Source organism: Elaeis guineensis, chromosome 2 (assembly GCF_000442705.2).
Source record: "Elaeis guineensis isolate ETL-2024a chromosome 2, EG11, whole genome shotgun sequence".
Taxonomy (NCBI): domain Eukaryota; kingdom Viridiplantae; phylum Streptophyta; class Magnoliopsida; order Arecales; family Arecaceae; genus Elaeis; species Elaeis guineensis.
Window position 1 is genome coordinate 127,404,876 of NC_025994.2, and position 18,402 is coordinate 127,423,277.

An 18,402-nucleotide genomic window follows, 5' to 3' on the forward strand; every position below is an offset into this window, starting at 1 on the left:
CTTGAATCGTCATGAGAGCTTTATAGCTCTCGAGGTGGTCGACTGGGTCGGTGGAGCCGTCGTATGGCTCCACGTGCGGCATCTTGAACCGACTTGGAATCGGCTCGTCGAGAACCAGTCGGGAGAGAGGTTGGGCGGTCTGGAAGTCGAGGTCGTTGGAAGACTTCTGGCCGTCCCTCTGCAGTTGGGCGAGTCGGCGGTCGATTTCCTCGAACCGTCGCTCGTAGTCGTCCGCTCGTCGATGCTGGGAGACCCCAGGAGTGGAGTCTCCGGAAGATTCTGAAAGGGAGGCCGACGGTGTGCGCGGCCGCTTCTCCTTCCTTGCCCGTTCCAACGGAGAGGGAGAGGGCCGCTGGGACCGTCGGTCGTCGTGCCGCGGTCGTCCCTCCTCCTCTCCGTGGGAGTGCTATTGGGAGCGCTCGCATGGAGGCGACGGGGATCGGCGCGGCCGTCGGCGGCTGCTCCTGGAAGGCATAGGTTGGGCCGCCGGTTGCTGCTGGAGGCTTTTGACTGCATCGGTCAGTACGGTCATCTGCCGTACGATGGCCGCAATCTGGGCCTCCGTGGTCACTGCAGGGCGCGGAGAACTAGGCTCCGCCGTCGGTGGTGGTGGAGAGGCCTCTTCCCGGCGGGAAGAGCGCCTGGCCGACCCAGTGACTCTCGATCGTTGAGCCCTTGTCCTAGCCATGCTGTCCCCTTCCTGGCGCGCCAATCTGTTGCGGTCAATCGCCTCGTCGTCCGATCGTCGGAGAGCGTGCACCTGCAAAAGGAAGTCCGTACTGACCGGAGGCGGCTCCGGCGGGGACCCTCCGACGGTCAAGTCAGAGAGGTGACTGGGCAACAGTGAAATGTAGACAGAAAGCTCTGAGAGAGGGAGAGGGAAAGAGGAGCGAGCCTGCGTATGTGGGCGAGACGGGCGGATCGATCCCTGGTACTGTTGCCTCCCCCGGTATATATAGTGGAGCACAGTATGGCGCCGTCATTAATGGCGCGGACAAGTGAGGAACTGTCAACTCACTGTGGACTGTCAGAGCCGCCGTGAAAACGTCATGTTGCCGTGTGGCTGTCCAATCACCAGGGTTGACTATGCCCTGTGCGGGACAATGCCCCTAGGTAGCCGTGCCGCATGTCCGTGTCAGAGCTGATAACGTCTGGCGGCTGTACGGTGGTTGGAGGAGCCGACCGACCCTAGGTCGGTAGCCAACTGAGTGGTGTCGGGCCCCTCCATTGGTCGGCGAGCATCATGTGAGTCGGCCATCAGTCCACTGGGTTCAGTCGGTCGGGATGGATACGCCCGACATATCTCCGGTCGGCGATGGGTTGTTGAATGGTCGGTGATGGCATCCGTCAGTTGGTCGCCCCGACCGACGATCGGTCGGGTTCTCGCCCAGTCGGAGTCGGTCGATCCGTCAGTCGGTCGGGCCGTCGGTCGGTCGGTCCGCCAGTCGGTCGGACCGTCGGTCGGTCGGTCCGCCAGTCGGTCGGGCCGTCGGTGGGTATCCCCCAACAGCGTGGATCTGAAAGAATTATCCAATCCATGAAAAGCCACTGGGTGGAAGGGCCAGTAATGTATTAAGGCCATTTATGAACAGGTTGGCCTCGACTAATCTGTATCCGTCCAAATTAAAAAAAACCTTTATCCATCCCCACGTATTTTGAAAGAGTTTTAATACGTTAACAAAGTGAGGAAAAAAGTTTCCAACCTTACATTATGTTCCAAATGGCTTGCATCATTTCATGGCATAGTAAATTCCAAACCCTTATGTGGATATTAAGTTATATTTGCCTCCTTGACCATAGTTTTGAAAACTGGACTAAACTGGTTCATTAAACTAGTTAAACTGTCAAAATGATAAACTTCTGATTCGAGTGGACTTTCTAAAATTTTATTGTTCAAAAGACATCTTAGTCATTTAGAATTATATCAATTGAGAGTTATATTTGATGATTTATTCAAAATATTTCAAATTCATAGAAACTTAATGGTTCTAATTGGAATTATGACTATTGAATGGGATGAAATTCAGGGCTTGTTCTCCATCGTCCATTGTTTTTCTTTTATCTTTCTTCATAATTTTGTTGTTCTTTCTCCTCCTTGTCTTCCATTTTTCAACACTTATGGTATTACAAATGACTTTTATAATTTCATTTCCGATGCTAGGAAACAAATATTTAATAGTGCCTTTGAGCGTATTCTTGTGCCATGCTTCACTATTCACCTCGAGCTCAAGCTGAAATTTCAGCCTTTGAAATATGTAACCATCTACTCCTCCTTTCCTCCCTATCTCTCTCCTATGAGCACTCTATTTTTAATTGAGTATTGATAATCATATTTTTTTTTAATTAGATCTTTTCGTATGCCGTTTGGCTTTGTTATAGGTATTAGGATTTTTATCTATAGACCACAGATGGTAGAGTATTTAATAAAATACTATTTATTATTTGCTAACTTTAATTCTAAAGTGCTATGGAACTTTTATAAGTGATCAACCGAAAAAGTATATTTAATATAAAAAGTGATAAAAAATATATTACATAGTGCTTTTAATTGTCTAACTATTTATATCATCAAAAATTTTTATTGTAAAGTAGTATTAATTTATACATTTTTTGTTGATATTTAATTTAAATAATATAATAATTTTTATATTTATTATAAAATATAATAATTTAATTACAAAAATATAATAATCTTATAATAATATTATACTATAATAATATTATATTATTATAATAGAATTCTTATAATATAATGATGATGATGATGATGATGATATCATAAAGCTCTAAATTGAAATTTATTTTTTAATATATTTTTTAGCTTTTAGAAGAGCAATAAGTTATTTCTAAATTTTTATTAAACTCAAAATCATTCCAAAAAGCTTCATATCTTCCGAGAAGCATTTTTTTGACCCTTCAAAAGTAATGCCAAAAGTCTTAGACTTTACTTAAAAAAAAAAAAAAAATCTTAGTCTCTCGCTCTTTCTAACTGTTTTTTATATAACAAAATTTAGGATAAGTTGTCCATTCCATTTTTCATTAAAAAATTATCCTTTTCCTTACTACTCAATAATATCTTATTCAGTCCAAAGCACCAAATACAAAGATAATGATGTGTGCTTATTGAGTAACGTGGATCACTTGTTCTGAGGTCCTATGATATAATTCAAAGCAAATAATATATATGTTCCACGTTAATTTTCTATATCAACTTTTGATATTTATTTATATTTTTTTTAAATATTATTTTTCTCACGGTGGCCACGCATCTCATGCTAAAATAATGATTCTATCAGTTTTATTTTTTATTTTATTATTCATAAAGAGAGTTGAAAGTTGTGAGTGAGGTTCTCGGAATTCTAATTATTTTCCATTGGTTTACCTATATTCAAAATTTTAATTTTAATTTTATTGATAATCAGTATTTAATATATTTACGTGTTTTTGTCATGATATCACGGTTCTAGTTCTGAAACTGTCCTATTCATGCTTCACGTTTTACAACTTTCCTGCCAGCCGACACAAAATCGCAAATTGGGCAGAGGGCAACGGAAAGGATCGTTTTGATATCCCTGCGGAACACCGCATCGATCCTCCGCCCATCTCTCTATCTCCTCGTTTGCTTGTTTATTTCATTATCCAGATCGGATTTGGGATCCACTCGCTGCATTCCTTCTTCTTTTTTTTACCTCTTTAACCCAATTTTTTTTTTACTGCCCATCCCTTTCTTTTTAATTTATTATAACTTGATTTGCCAATTCACGACCATGCTGTTGAAGGTTTATTCCATGGAGTCCTATTTTACTGGAATTTTTCTGATTAATTTATTTTAGGGTTTCCTAATTGATGGTCTGGCTTGTCGATCTTTCTCTTGTGTAGAAGCTAGGGTTTTGCTGAACACTGATGGGTTGTTAGCAAATTTAAGGAATGCGGTTGGTGACGTGTTTGGATTCGGCCTCAGGGATGGGTTGTGATATTATTCAAGCCCTTTTGAGACGTCTTATATAATGTTTTCATTTATGAATCGGTAAGGTTGGGTTGAGAACATCTGCAAGATGGAAGAACAATTCATACTCCGTGTCCCTCCATCTGTAACCGAGCGTATAGAACGCCTTCTCAGTGAGAACGCTTGTTATACTGAAGACGGTTCGTTGGATTTATCCTTTTCGGGTACTTCCCTGTGTCTGTGCTTTTTATTTTCCTTTTTTTTAAAAAAATTAGTTTGATCGGGGTTGATAATTATTAAAATGGCTTCAATTGTTTTACAATCTGTAATGGCGTGCTTGTAGCAATCTCTCTCCTGTACATATCATTCTCTACTTTTCATGCAAATTTGTAGTCTTATGATGAAGTTTTCATGAAGGCATAGTTGGAGATCACTAGATCCCTGTGGAAGGTGATGGGAATTATTTTTCACTTGACCAGGGCTGGTGGCAGAGGGGGCTTCTGCAAGAAATTTTGTCACACTACTCCCTTAGAAGATTTTAAGGTGCAGGGTTCATGAAAGGTGGTTGCTGGAGTTTGCATTGATGCATGTAGGAGAAAGTTAGCTGATTCTGAAAAATGGATTGGAGATAGTCAAGAAATCATTTAGGAGACAACAAGAAATCATTTAGGAGATGCAATTTTCTTAACCAGGATATGTGTCTGTTTGAGTGCAACTGTTCCGAAATCCTGTTCATCTTCTCTTATATTTTAGAACTGTTCATGGATCTTGATAACATGGTACTCCATCGCCAGATGTAAGGATATTTGGTCAACACCTCTGTGAGTGAAATCGAAGATTGAACAATCAATTCCCAATGAATATCGGGGTAAGTTGAGGTCATGCATTTTAAAATTTGTGATGTGACATGATGTATAAATGTGTTGGTAGTTTAATCATGAGCAGCATAAAGTTAGACGTGGGCTTTAGATTGTTGATTCGAATGGGGAGGTTAATATGCTAGTCATGGATCTGGGAGGAGATGGAATGTGGAACCTTGGCATGAGCTTAAGTTCAGACGAGGTGATAAGAGTTGCTTTCTAAAATGATGGAGGTGTGGGAGTAGTTTTCAGACACTTTAAGGCTTATTCCTACTTTCAAGCTATTGATGGTTGCATGTCACACTGTCATGCCCAGACAAGAACTTGATTGCCATTTCTATCAAAAGTAGTTCTACTTTATTCACCCATGTTAAAAAATGTTGTTAGTTCATCCTGACTTTTTTCTGAAGATTTCTTTCTTATTGATACTATTGTTATAGATTCATTACATGCAGAGCATCACAGTTTTGATTCCCCCCGTCCTTTAAAGATATGATCACTTGTGCATTGCTATGCTTTGCATAATGTTGATCTATTAGGGGCTTCCCAGCCGTATGCTTGCTTGCCTGCCGGTGATTTGATGGTAAAGAGTTGAGAAGCATAATACGTAGGCTTCTTGCAGAGCATCTGAATGTATCTGATTGTACTTACATATTGCATTTTTACTTTCTTATGTCCGACTTCTCGGAATCTGTTAATTGATAGTAACCCTGTTGTGCTATTGTATGATCCAATATGATTGGTAGTTTGGAAGTTAATCTTCATAGAGTTACTCGGGAGTAATAACGGCATCCCAACTTGCATCCTAATTCAGCAGAATTGGTGAGATTTGCAAGAGACCTATCATAACATATATAAGATGGTAGTTTTCGCTTCTCCCTCAAAATATTTACCATCTATGTATTGCATGTGTGCACTTTCTCCTTTCACCTATGCTGTTCCACTAGGTAGGGTTTGGAAAGAAAATATTTCTCATGAGTATATGTATAAAATCTAAGAATGGTATTTGATAAAGGTTTGGAAGAGTCCAGTTTTCATGCAAGATATTTTTTTAATGCTATCATCTTTTTCAGGAACTCTCCATGGTGCTTATGTACTTTGCCTAGTGGGAGTCATAGAAATAATTATTTTAACTACAAAGTGGTTTTAGTTTGCTTTGGTAACCTTATGATGAGCCTTTCTGAGCATTGAGTTGTCCTTTCTAGAAGGAAAAAACAATGTAAAGGATTCAACCTACTAATGTGATTAAATGTAAGTATCCAAGGGACTTTTCTTCTGTATGTAATGGCTTCTTGTTTATAATTTAAAAAGAAATCTTGGTTCCTTCCGTGGGTTGCTAATGCCTACCTGTTCTTTTATCTTATGTAATTTATGTTGGATCTTGCATGCACCAAGCTTTTTCTTGTATGATGTTTGGTTCTTTATCCATATGGATGGTTCTCTTGATTGTTTTGTGAACTTTTAGTGAGCAAAATTTTATGCAGAGGATGGAAGAACTGGTACTTTTATGATTGGCAGTAAAAGATTTCCTGTTTCCCTCTTGGATCTTCCTTGCATAGCTGAATCTTATAAAACTTATGATGATAGTGTGTTGATCAAAACTGCTGATATTGGCCAGGTAATTGTTGACAGTCCACTGTTTTGCATGGTTAAAAATGAAATAGAACATGACCTGTTGAAATGGAACAGATTATTATGGTAGAAGAAGGTGATCCTGCTCCAGAAGGGGTTGAGTACAAGCATGGCCTTACCCCACCAATGAAGGATGCTCACAGACGGCGATTCCGCAGAGAACCTGATCTCAATGTACTTAGCTGTGAATTTTCTCTATGACATCTTTTGTAGTTCTCACATCTTAGTGTTTGTGCAGCCAGAGCTTGTCCAGCAGGTTGAAAGAGATATACTCAACATTATGGCTGGTGGGACGGTAGAGAATATCCTTTATGGATGATACCATTGCACATATATCATTGCCTTTCATGCAATTGGTAACTTGTGCATGCAGATGAATCCTGGGAGGTTGTTTCATGTATTCATGCATGTGATGATTTGTTTCTAATGTTTTTTCACCTTCTTATTGTATCACATTCATAACCATTGTACTAACAATGCCTTTATTTTTTCTTTCATTCCCATTCTCTATCTGAAGACCTTTGTGTCTGAAGTTCAGATACATGGCAGAATTGGAATTTTCATACACCTTGCAGTTTAAGGCACAGATATATTAAAAAAAGGAAAAAATACATAAATGCATAAATTGCTTTTATGATGAAAAGGGTTCCTTGACTCCTTCCTAGGTTCGCATGTGGTTGGGTCCGAGGCAGGTGATGAGCTCAGGACAGCTGCTCCGACACAAGTGGCAAAGCCAGAAGACATTCCTATGCAGGCTTGTGCTAATGGTGGTGCTGAACGTGACCGAAGTGACTCTGATGATTCGCTGGAACCTGAAAGTTAGGGCAACAAGTACTGACCTGGCTGGAAGAACCTGCATTACTCTCTCATAGTTTTAGTTTTGCTCTTTGAAGTGCAGGGTTGATTTGCAAATTGGATTGATTTCCTGCAAATTTTGGCTGCTACAACATAGCAGTTGTAGGTAAAAGCACTTCTGCTTATTCTCGAAAAATGCATGTTACTTTGGCAAATGTCTTCTAGGTAACAGTTTTACAGGTTCTTGTGTTGATGACGGTGGTTGTCACGTAAAAAGCTCTTGCAAGAAATTCTGTTTGCATGTTTTGGAAATTAAAATCCTTGTTTAGAGGCACTGTTTATCACCGTCTTATATATATTTTTTTTCGAAGGCGGATCTTTGTTATATTTGACGTACCAGGTTCGGAGAAGGATTTTCAAGATTTTTAGGATCCCTAATTTGAATTTTCTTTTAAGGTAAGTAGTGTTTTACTTTTATTAAATTTATCTGATAAATTATAAATTTAAATTAGATAAATTCATGGCATGCTTGTGATTGAAAATATTTGTTGAAATTAATTATGATTGAAAATAATTGTTGAAAATTATTTATGATTGAAGATATTTGTTGAAAATTATTATGATGATGTATGATCATAAAGAATGATATGATTGATTGATTCGAATATCATTTATTTATATTATTTTTGAAATAATATATGAATTAGAAGATGATATGAATTGATAATCTGGCTATGTAAAGGATCCCGCCAATTGGGGTATATACGTTGGCAATTGATTTGTCCTAACGGTTATGTCGCCAGCGAGATCAGTGATATGTCGCTAGAGAGATCAGCGACAAACCGCCAGAGAGACCAACAGTTCCAAAGGACTTTGCTGCCTGATGATTCGCAGCTCACCACAAGAAGATACGTGGTATTATGATCCTGCCACAGAAAAAATGTAGTCATAGTTCATGGTTGATAAGAGAAATTTAAGAATTTGATGAATTCAAGATGATAAGCATAATCTGAAATTGTGATGAATTAAATTATGAATTCATGAATTTACATATTGTTTATATTATTATCAGTAAATCGATATGTACAGTATTATTGTCTGATTTATTCAGTTAAAGATATACATTGCTTACTGGACTATTTAGTTCACGATGAGTTTACATTTTTTTTACAGATCCAAAAAATTAGCGTGATACGGAATTCGGTTGGGAGAGCGATTAGAGATGGAGTTGGCTTATTTGATTTAGGATTTTTTTTTCAGAATTGATGCAAGATTTTCATTTTAAGTGTTGATTTTGTCAGATAATTATCTTCCTTTTTGGACACTGAGTTTTGAATTGTTATTTGAACTAAAGTTTGATCATTAATATTGAAATTTATTTAACTTTATGGGTATGATGTCATGATGAGAAGTCTTGCATGCTTATAAGAAAAGTTTTCTATGAGTATGCGGCGGTTGTCATGACCTTCGATTCATAATCTTGGATCGAGAGCGTGACAATTAATATCATATCAATCATTTTTAATTGCCTGTATGCTGCTTAGAGAAACGAAGAGAGGCTGTGCTCTGTTTGTTGTCGAAGAAGCTGCACTAGCTCAGCCTCTGATATGGGCATAAATTATGCAATTATTTTCTATGATAAAAGGCTGGACACATAAAACAGATCAATGCAATTTTTCATTTTTCATATTCATGCTAGTCGACTTTCCTAAGTTGTAGAGGCTAATAATGGCTATCCAATTTCCTCAAAATTTGGTCAGAATGCAGCCTTTTTGATATCTTTTACAGTTTTTCAAGTTCCTTTCGAAGAGCTTTACTGATGGACAGTGTCGTCTCTTTGGAGGTTTCTTGTTTATGGAGTCGCACCGTGCTATTTCTAACGGGCATTCTTTGTAATTCTTTTATATATATATATATATATATATATATATATATAGGTAAATATGGTCGACCTTAGGAGCTTTCCTGTAATAAAGAGCAAAACGGAGTAATTTAATCGTTCATTATTGGTCATTCTGCTCTCATAGTCGATGTGGTCTGTGGCTGTGCTACAACCCAAGGCTGGATGTGGTTTTCTATACAAGCTGTATTGGGTTTTGTTTCATTTTTTGATGAAATATATAAGCTGTATTGGAATAACAAATAATCAGCTGGCTGCATGGTTTGGTCAAAGATTGGTAGAACCTCCATCTCACAAGTGTCTCGAGGAATTCTGATGTTATCGGCTGAAACCCAGAATTACGACGGAGTTCCATCTGACATCTACCACGGACAGGTTTAACATGTACGCAAATTCACAAGAGTGCACCATATCTTTTATTATTTTTTTTGAAGTGTCAAAGAGTACCCCATAGAATTAATTAGGCACAAATGGCTCAGCCGAACAAACAAAAAATTGGAGACGACGTCCAAGTAGCTGAATTGCAATAGCAATAGCAAAGTTGATCATGGCGTGATAATGGAGCAACGCATTATTCTAAACCTTGACCGGTAGAGACCTGAAAAAATTGTACGTGAGTGCATCAACCCTACATAGATATCTGCAAGCATGGCGCGATATTTTTCAGCGTGTTTTTTCTTGAGGAGTTGATCAGAATTCATCCTGCCGAATAGGGAAAGGGGGGAAACCGGCCACTCCACACCCTCCATCTTTTCTTGAAAGGCTGGGTTTTAAAACAAGAAAAAAGAAGATCAAAGAGAACAATAAAAGAATTAAATAGTTGAGTCGCAAGTCGCAAGTGATGACAGCTAGCTTATTGGTAATCGGTAAACAGATGAAGACCACCACCATAACCCGCCTGGAAGACTCAAACAAACAGATGAAAAGCACCGTAACCCACCTGGAAGATTCAAACAATCTTTATTAAAAAAAAAAAAAAAAAGGAAAGAAAAAGAAAGATTTCAATATTCTAGAAGCAAAAAAAATCACAGAAAGAGAAGAGCCAAGACGCATTTCGTCATTGCAAGAAATAAAGCACGCAGCAAAACGTTCTCCTCATTCCTCATTGTCTTTGTTATCGGAGTCTCTGCCGGCGTCTTCCATCGCGATCCCATCGATTGGATCCAAATCCTCCAACCCTATCGTCATCGATGAGCCATTCCAACTGCCAGAGCCATCGATGGTCATGTTCTTGATTCTAGCAACAATAGAATCATCCGTATTCGCCATATCAATATCTGCAGACAGACGATCGAGTAGTGCTAGCAGAATTTTAGAGATATATAATAACCATCAAAAATCCTTTTACAGGCCATGAGGATCAGAAACTGAAAGCCCTCAACAAGGGATATATATCATGAGTGGTTTTTACCAGGGTGCGAGAAGAACCAGAGGACCATGGCGCAGAAGATGATGACGAGGGGGATGAGGTGGACCATGTTCTCGGCGAAGCGGGCCCGCCCACCATCCTTCTTCGCGGCATCGGAAAGGGGGTCGTAGGTGGGGAGGTGGTCCACGTCCAGGCTCGACCGGTAGCCGGGGGACGACGACAGTCCTTTCCCTCCTCCGCCTGTCGTCATGCTCATATAATACTCCTCTGACGTCCTTGATGTGCTCGCGGACCGGTGCATCTCTTATCTCCTCCTCTCCTTACTAGCTAAAGTTAATAAAGGAACAACGATAACTACCGCAAGAACAACAACACCACCACCAACGAGGGGAGTGAAATATTGGTGGGGTATAGATTTTGGCAGGAGATAGCTTTTTAAATCAAATCGGATTCAACACTCAGATATGGTGTGGATGTAGATGATGTGGCGCAGGAATGTTGGTCCTCCGCGTTCGACTTCAAACCACGTTTTAGTTTTTGAAACGCAGACCGATTTTTATGAAAGATCGAGAACCCCTCTCTCTCTCTCTCTCTCTGACCGACCGAGATCCAGACTTGCGGAAGATGCTGCACGTGTCCTTTGTAGCTGGGGACTCCTGTGGTACGCTGGGGAAGATCTACGATCGACATCGTCAATTAGCGAAGATGATCATGTGGTGGCAACATAAACGCCACAGCGGCAACCATGCGGATGCAATGAGGCAGACTCGGTCAGTGACGCGAATCAAGCTCCGATCCCATGTGCAAGCGGGCTGGATACTGCCTCCGATTTTAAGTTGTTGCATCCCAATAATTAACCAGAAGGAAAAGAAAAGAAAAGAAAAGAAAAACAAAAAAAAATTGGTATAGGAATGTCAGTCTATGCTAATTACAAGGTGGATCAGGCCTGAATCTCGAACAACTCTGAGGTACATAAAAGCGTGGAACTTTAGATTTCCTTTCGTTATCCGACCTAATTTGGTTAGATATGCATGCAGTCCATTCGAGGTTTTTGACCAAACCCTCTATCATCGCCCAATCCCCACCCACCCCTCCACCATGAAAAGAGAGCCCATAAGGTGAAATCCATATCCCCATCGTGAGGCAGCCGAAGACTTCCAACGCATTTAGGTAGACCGAAGACGAAAGGATTCGAACCTTCCAGTAAGGACCAACAAACGATAGTTTTTGTTGGAACACATGAACTACCTCTGGAGATAATCCAAAAGCAGAAATTGAGTTGTATACAAAGACTAGCACAAGAACAGAGATGCATTTATAAGAAGCACATGATCTCAGATCCAGGTAAAGATGTAAGATCACAAACAATAATGGATGAATAATCTTGCACAAAATTAATATGTAAACAATCGGCATACAGGCACGATAGAAGACATCGAGTCCCAGCTTCCAGCAAAAATGTTCCACCAATCCAAAGGCTAACCAAAAAGATTACACAATTTCAGATGCCGATCCAGTGAGATTCTATATTTATGAGAAGAATTTAGACCCAAATGCAAGCACCATTGTTCGACCAATATCTCTGCACCATGCTGTTGGGTTCACCAACCGCACAAGCCTCTTACTCTTTTCCACTCCATTTAAAGGCTTACCTGCACATTTTTCAGCTGAGAATGGGCTTGGTGCATTCCATGCTGCTTATCCATATACAAAAATTAATTTATGTATCACCACGATTGAAAGAAACTTTGATAAAGCATGAAATGAATGCGACCTAAGAGTGACAGTAGAGAGGTTGCTTACCATATTCATTGGGGCCATGTTGAAATGTATGTACGATCCAAGAATTCCACCATGCGTGCCACCTCTTCAGCAATAGCTTTTCGAGTGCTCTCCTATGCAATTCAAGTGGGGTTGAAAGAAGTTCCTCAAGGGATTAGTAGCAAAGCCAAGCATCTGCACAGTGGCAGCTAAGTCATTTTTCTAGTTTTACATTACCAAAATTGAAAATTCAGAGCAATTTCGCATGCACAATCATCACTTTTTGCAGTAGGAATATAGTCATATAATTGCATCCAACCCTAGGTATCACAAAGCAAATGGGACATCAACGCCAATATCAGCTATATCCCTCAAGATACGAAAAGCTCATGATCCACATTAACAGAAACTTGTTATAGTCAGCTTATGTCAACCATGCTGACAATTAGCTAGTTCTCTGAGATTTTATATATGCAAAAGGCATATAAGTTTTTTGCTAGTTGTGAATACTCAATGTTAACATATCTCATGTAGAACAGATTGTCCTCTTTGAACCTGGTATCGACCAGCTCCAATTTGGATACTTCATTGAACTACCACAAAACTGAACCACGCCTACTTCGCCCGTGCACATGTCAGAAAGCAAATATATCAACAAATGACATGCACAGTATTAGCATCCAAGTTTAATCCATCATAATTTTCTTATGTCTTTCTTTCTTGAGAGCTCCATCCCTCCCCACCTCTCAGCTCATGCCCACATTTTTATGATGAAAGTCATGGAATAAATCCAATTCCAGATGTTTCCAGTGGTTCAACAACACTACCAGCGAAAATTTTGCATACAGGATCCATCCCTTAAAATTGATCAAACTGGCACTCCTTGAGATCCGCATATTGTCATTATCAATAAGAGAAAGAATACACAGTTTTTCATAAGAGAAAGTAATTAAAAACTGAAAATATGCATGTGCAGTGACATTTAAAAAGCTTTGAGGATATGTAAAATAATGAGCAGAAGATGAGATAAAAAAATGATGATTTATGGAAGGTGAGAAAATAATAAAATAAAATAAAATAATGTTTCGGACTAAATGCAGTCATTGCAACCAATTTACAGCAACTTCTACAGCCATAATGCTTACCTTTGCAGGCACAGCATGATTGGCACCAGTAATACTACGAGCTTCCTCCATTTGATCTTCTGTCTCAATGGGCCAATTTATGCAAACAACTCGCCATGCCAGAGGGACATCTAAGTTCCAGCTACAGCATCATCTCCTTCAAACTTTTGACTCACGAGAATATCATATGTCTTATCATCAGGCATGAGGCCTCTGTCAAGCATTTCATCATGCAATCGAAAGGCCTCTTGCAAATTGCCTTCCCTGAAGTATCTGTTGATCAGTGTGTTGTATATAAGAACATTAGGACGTATATCCATCCTATCCATTTCATGCAACATCTCATAAGCATTTTCCAGATGTCCATTGTTGCAAAGACCATGTATCAGTGCAGTGAAGGTAATATCATCCGGAACATGACCCTTTGCTAGCATCTCAGAGTAGAGTTCTGAAGCAATCGTTACATTACCAGCTTTTAGTGATCCGTCAATTAAGGTTGTGTAAATGGCAGTATCACAAGGTATTCCTTCTTCTAGCATTTTCTTGTGCAGCTCAAAAGCAGCTTTCATATCATTCAAGTCTATATAGCCAGAGATAAGACTGTTAAATACAGCTGCATTTGGCTTTAACCCACCTTCAAGCAGCTCATCAAAAAGCTTAAGTGCACCATCCATATTCCTGTCCTTGCAAAAACCATCAATAATAGCATTATATGCAGCAATATCTAATTGGAGACCCTTCCTTCTCACCTCATTCATCAACTTCAAAGCAACATCAGTACAACTGCTTTTACAATAGCCATCAATGAAATTGGTATATGTAATAACATTCGGAGAGATGCCCCTTTCAAGCATTTGCTGATAAGTTGAGATTGCTGAGCTCATTGCACCATCCCTTATGAAGCCACTAATGATACTGTTATAGGTCATACAGTTAGGAACAAAACCCTCCTCCATAAATTTGTGCAGCATGTCATTCACTTCAGACATACGACCAGCTTTGCAGAGGCCATTTATAATAGTGTTGAATGTATATTCATTACGAGTGATGCCCAAGCCATGCATTATATGAAGCATGTCATAAGCCCGGTCAAAGTCCTTTTTCTTGACATACCCATCCATCAGAGTGGCAAAGGTTACGGCATTAGGTTTGATGCCCCTTTCAGTCATTTGGCTATACAGATTAGCTGCTGAATCCATATCCCCCTGTTCACAATGGCCAAATAACAAGTGGTTGTATGACACAACATTAGGCTTCATTCCTGTATCCTCCATTCTAGCATATAGATTGCAAGCTTCCTTCAGCCTACCAACACGACAGAGCCAATGAATAAGAATGTTATACGTGAAAACATTTGGTACACCAGAGCCAACTGCCTCTTCGAATAAATCAAATGCCTCTTTCCATTGATTATTCTTCAAGAAACACCGTATCACTGAATTGATGATGAAGACGCTCGGCAACATGCCCTGCTGTTTCATTTGACAGTAAAGCTCGTAGGCTTTCTCCGCATTCCCATAGCTGTAGCAACCTTCAATCAGAACCGAGTATGTCACACTGTTTGGAACTATTCCTTGCTCGAGAACAGTTGAGAAGAAATCCAATGCAGTGTTAAGATCTCCTTGGGCACAGTACCCTTTCATCAGACTAGTTGCAGCTACCAAGTTCAGCGGCAGTCCACCACTGACCATCTCTTCTTTTAACCTTACAGCCTCGCCCATGTTTCTCTGCTTTACACAAGCTCCAATCAATAAAGTATATATAAACTCGGAAGGGACCAAGCCAGCGCCTTTCATCTCACTGAACAATTCACAAGCTCTCTTGGAATCGGGTTTCTTGCACACCGATCGAATCACGGTAGCATAAGCTTTCATATCCGGTTCCACGCCCGCATCAACCATTTCCCTAAAGTACACCTCGGCGTCTTCAGGCTTCCCTTCTTTCATGCACACGCGCATCATAATATCACACGTGATGCAATCGAAGTCCATTCCTTTAGCTCGCATCTCTCGGTAAAATTCTTGAGCCCCTGAGAAAGAGGTTGACCTCAGCATAGCACTCAGCACAACATTTCTGGCTTTCACACTAGGAAAGATGCCGTTTTCAACCATCCGACTGAATGCTTCTACCGCCTCTTCGACTCGATCTACATGTGCATAGCAAGACAAGAGGTAACAGTAGGAGAGAGGATCAAAATCGCACCTCTTTGAAGTTTCAATCAGGCAGTCGACGATGCCACTGGGGCGGGGCACGGAATCACCCAAGATCGATCTTTTTAGTAACTCTCGAGCACTCAACAGCAATCCGGACCGCACGAGGATGTGAAACAAGATGCAGAGGGGCTCGATGCCCGTGGGACTCCCCTGGTTCTCAACCCAATTAAAGTACTTCAGTGCTTCTCTGGGTCTGTGCTGATTGGTCAAGAGGAACTCGACGACTCGCTTCTGCGTCGACATCGATCTCTGCCTTCGAATCGAACGAGACTGTGCATGGACGCCAATCGGTTTCTCCGTGAGGAGGGATGGCGAGGCGCAGTACGAGGCCCTGGGGATACGACGGATAGAGCGGGGAAGCCGTGGAGAGAGGGTGGAGGAGCGCCTGAAGGCCCTCATTTCTTCGACCTAGGAGTCGGACGTGGCGGCCACCGAGTGCTCCGGCAGTGACCGGGGCGAGAGAGAAAGGAGCGAGGACGGGACGCCCCCGTCGCGGATGCTGGGCGGATGCGGGGAAGAATCAATAACCCTAGCCGGCTAGAAAACCCCCAACTCCAAGCCCACCCAAGCCACAGACTTTCATCTACGAGGGGTTATCTGTAAATAATTGGCTTTGTGTCCAATTCAAAGAGATATCGGTACATGAACTGCCGAAGGCATTAGTTTAAATTTTTGAGGACGGAGGGTTCCGATTAGGTCCAGCTAGGTTCACGTCATATCTTTTGCGTGAATGCATGATCGATGCTCTTTAGCGCTGCTGACCATTGGATTACATCCAACACAACTTCCAAAGCACCATAAATTCCTCCATTAATTTCTGCACAAATCTTGAAGTAACCATCATGCTGTTCGACAATGAATTTGTATGAAGAAAGGTAAATCCTTCTTTTGTGCGAGATACAACCCTCACCCGATCTAACTAATGGGATTGATGGAAAGGTTTGGGTTGCATCTTTCATGTGAAACAGTGATCGATCCTCTTTCACGACACCAATTGTTGGATCGCGCATTTCACTCGTGGCAAAGCATTCCGACTTTCTTCTTTCATCCATGTTCATGCCGGTGGATCTTGCAAAAAGTGAATCATCCTTTCGCATGAAAGATACAATATGAACCTTTCACGGAAAGGTATCACCTGTATTTAAGCAGGCCGATCTTTCCTTTTTTTTTTTTTCCCCCACCGTCAACAAACAAACAAATCAATAAATAAATAAGAAAAAAAAAGTATCGGATCTAAAGCTGTATTTGGTGTTGCAATCTGAATACATTGTCAGTAATATTGATTATTATGTTTGGTACACGTAGATAATATTGTAATAAAATTACTGACAATCTTGATTAATATGTTTGGTATGATAATCAGATTACCGGTAATGTAACATCAAATTCTTAAAATATCTTTAAATCAAATTATTAGTTCAATATTTTAAATTATTTATTTAATTTTTTTAATGATAAAAATTATTATATGAAAAAAATTATTTTTTAATACTTATTATTATTATTATTTTATTTATTTTTCTATTCCTTCTCCTTCCCCCGCACACCACACCCCAACCCCCCTCCCCCCCCACCCTGCACGCCACCAACACCGCCTCCCGACCGTTGCACCTCCACCGCCGCCTCGCTCTGCCTCCTCCCGATGCCCTTCCTCACCACCACCATCCCCCTCGGCACCACCCCTGGGCCTCACCAGCCTTGTCCTCGCTGCCATCGCCGCCGCCTTGCTCCGCCTTCTTCTAACGCCCTTTTTCACCACCACTACCCCCTTGACACCGCCCCCTGACCTTACCAGCCTCGTCCCCGCCGCCATTGCTGCCGCCCCGCTCCGCCTCCTCCCGATGCCCTTCCTCACTACCACCATCCCCTTTAGCTCTGCCCTTAGCACCTTCGCCGTATCTCTCGACCGTTGCCAAGGGGGGAGGGGCCTGAGAAGACGATGGCGGAGAGGAGGGGGGGCCTGAGAAGACGGTGGCAGAGAGGAGGGGGCTGAAAGGATGGTGGTGGGGCCGGAGGGAGGAAGCATGGAGAAGACGGTGGCGGAGGAGAGAGGGCAGCTCAACTGCAATGTGGGAGGAGGGTAAGCACCGTGAGAGGAGAAGAGAAGCAGCAGCATATGGAGAAGAGGGCAGGCGCAATTTTATCTAAAATATTTATTACCAGATTATCATATCTCCAGTTATCTGGATAGCCATCTATTGCTCAGGCAATCTGGATTGTCTCATGAGAGGTAATCTAGATTACCAATACAACATATATTGCCATTAAAAATAAGTACTAAATATAATTATCCGATGGATCTATTTTAAATTGCTGACAACTTGGATAGATTGTCTGCTACCAAATGCATTCTAAGAGAAATTTTTTGACATCCACCAATACCTATGCATGCCATCTGATCTCAACCCTCCACTATCATCCTCAAGGATTGGGCTGCTTCTACGGCAGTCAAATCCCAAAGGGAGTTGTTGCATCAGACAAGCGAAATAGTGAAATAAGTAGGACAGAGAAAAAAATATGAGCACACAAAGAGCCAATGATATCCATCATCTCATGCTACCCTCGATAATCTCCACCATCTCCTACTACCCCTAATGATATCCACCGCTATCCATCATATAGATGATTGCCCATCACTGCCAATGATAGCCACCACCACCGGCAATCTTATCATCACCTACCATGATATCCACCATCATCCACTGGTATTGGCAATCTCCGTTACTGTCGACAACTGTAAATAAAAATATCAGGGATTGTTGATGTGTTTTTTTTTTTTTCAAAAAAAAGATGATGTACATT

General features: G+C 41.0%; 3 protein-coding genes across 5 annotated transcripts; 1 reads left to right on the top strand and 2 right to left on the bottom strand.

The window, feature by feature from the left end:
• The first annotated feature begins 3,461 nt into the window (after positions 1-3,461).
• On the top strand, positions 3,462-8,621 carry LOC105043501 (transcription initiation factor TFIID subunit 7). 2 transcript variants are annotated; one of them, XM_073251055.1, is made up of 8 exons: positions 3,462-4,170; positions 6,291-6,424; positions 6,496-6,612; positions 6,677-6,740; positions 7,104-7,256; positions 7,337-7,399; positions 7,605-7,689; positions 8,407-8,621. In XM_073251055.1, exons 1-6 carry the CDS (start codon positions 4,056-4,058, stop codon positions 7,357-7,359), a joined length of 606 nt encoding a protein of 201 aa, XP_073107156.1. In that variant the 5' UTR covers positions 3,462-4,055; the 3' UTR covers positions 7,360-7,399; positions 7,605-7,689; positions 8,407-8,621. The 2 variants fall into 2 exon arrangements, with proteins under 2 accessions (XP_073107156.1, XP_019703906.1); XM_019848347.3 differs by having other exon boundaries at positions 3,465-4,170; positions 7,104-7,399.
• An 897-nt stretch (positions 8,622-9,518) lies between these two features.
• Positions 9,519-11,574, bottom strand: LOC105043629 (uncharacterized). The gene is made up of 3 exons (XM_073251056.1): positions 10,545-11,574; positions 10,163-10,410; positions 9,519-10,073 (listed from the first exon to the last, which is right to left on the bottom strand). The coding sequence occupies exons 1-2, from the start codon at positions 10,801-10,803 to the stop codon at positions 10,229-10,231; spliced, it is 441 nt and encodes a 146-aa protein (XP_073107157.1). The 5' UTR covers positions 10,804-11,574; the 3' UTR covers positions 9,519-10,073; positions 10,163-10,228.
• Positions 11,575-11,855: 281 nt separating this feature from the next.
• On the bottom strand, positions 11,856-16,272 carry LOC105043700 (uncharacterized). 2 transcript variants are annotated; one of them, XM_010921476.4, is made up of 3 exons: positions 13,409-16,272; positions 12,306-12,458; positions 11,856-12,154 (listed from the first exon to the last, which is right to left on the bottom strand). In XM_010921476.4, the coding sequence occupies exon 1, from the start codon at positions 15,997-15,999 to the stop codon at positions 13,519-13,521; it is 2,481 nt and encodes an 826-aa protein (XP_010919778.1). In that variant the 5' UTR covers positions 16,000-16,272; the 3' UTR covers positions 11,856-12,154; positions 12,306-12,458; positions 13,409-13,518. The 2 variants fall into 2 exon arrangements, with proteins under 2 accessions (XP_010919778.1, XP_010919700.1); XM_010921398.4 differs by having other exon boundaries at positions 11,856-12,196.
• Positions 16,273-18,402: the final 2,130 nt, after the last annotated feature.

Bases quoted from the DNA above. Each gene is read 5' to 3' on its own strand.
- LOC105043700 (XM_010921476.4), bottom strand. From the start codon at position 15,999: ATGAGGGCCTTCAGGCGCTCCTCCACCCTCTCTCCACGGCTTCCCCGC.
- LOC105043501 (XM_073251055.1), top strand. From the start codon at position 4,056: ATGGAAGAACAATTCATACTCCGTGTCCCTCCATCTGTAACCGAGCGT. The intron at 6,613-6,676 runs GTACTTAGCTGT...GTGTTTGTGCAG, and splicing joins GCAGAGAACCTGATCTCAAT to CCAGAGCTTGTCCAGCAGGT. The intron at 7,257-7,336 runs GTTAGGGCAACA...TTTGAAGTGCAG, and splicing joins TGATTCGCTGGAACCTGAAA to GGTTGATTTGCAAATTGGAT.
- LOC105043629 (XM_073251056.1), bottom strand. From the start codon at position 10,803: ATGCACCGGTCCGCGAGCACATCAAGGACGTCAGAGGAGTATTATATG. The intron at 10,411-10,544 runs GTAAAAACCACT...GTCTGTCTGCAG, and splicing joins CTGGTTCTTCTCGCACCCTG to ATATTGATATGGCGAATACG.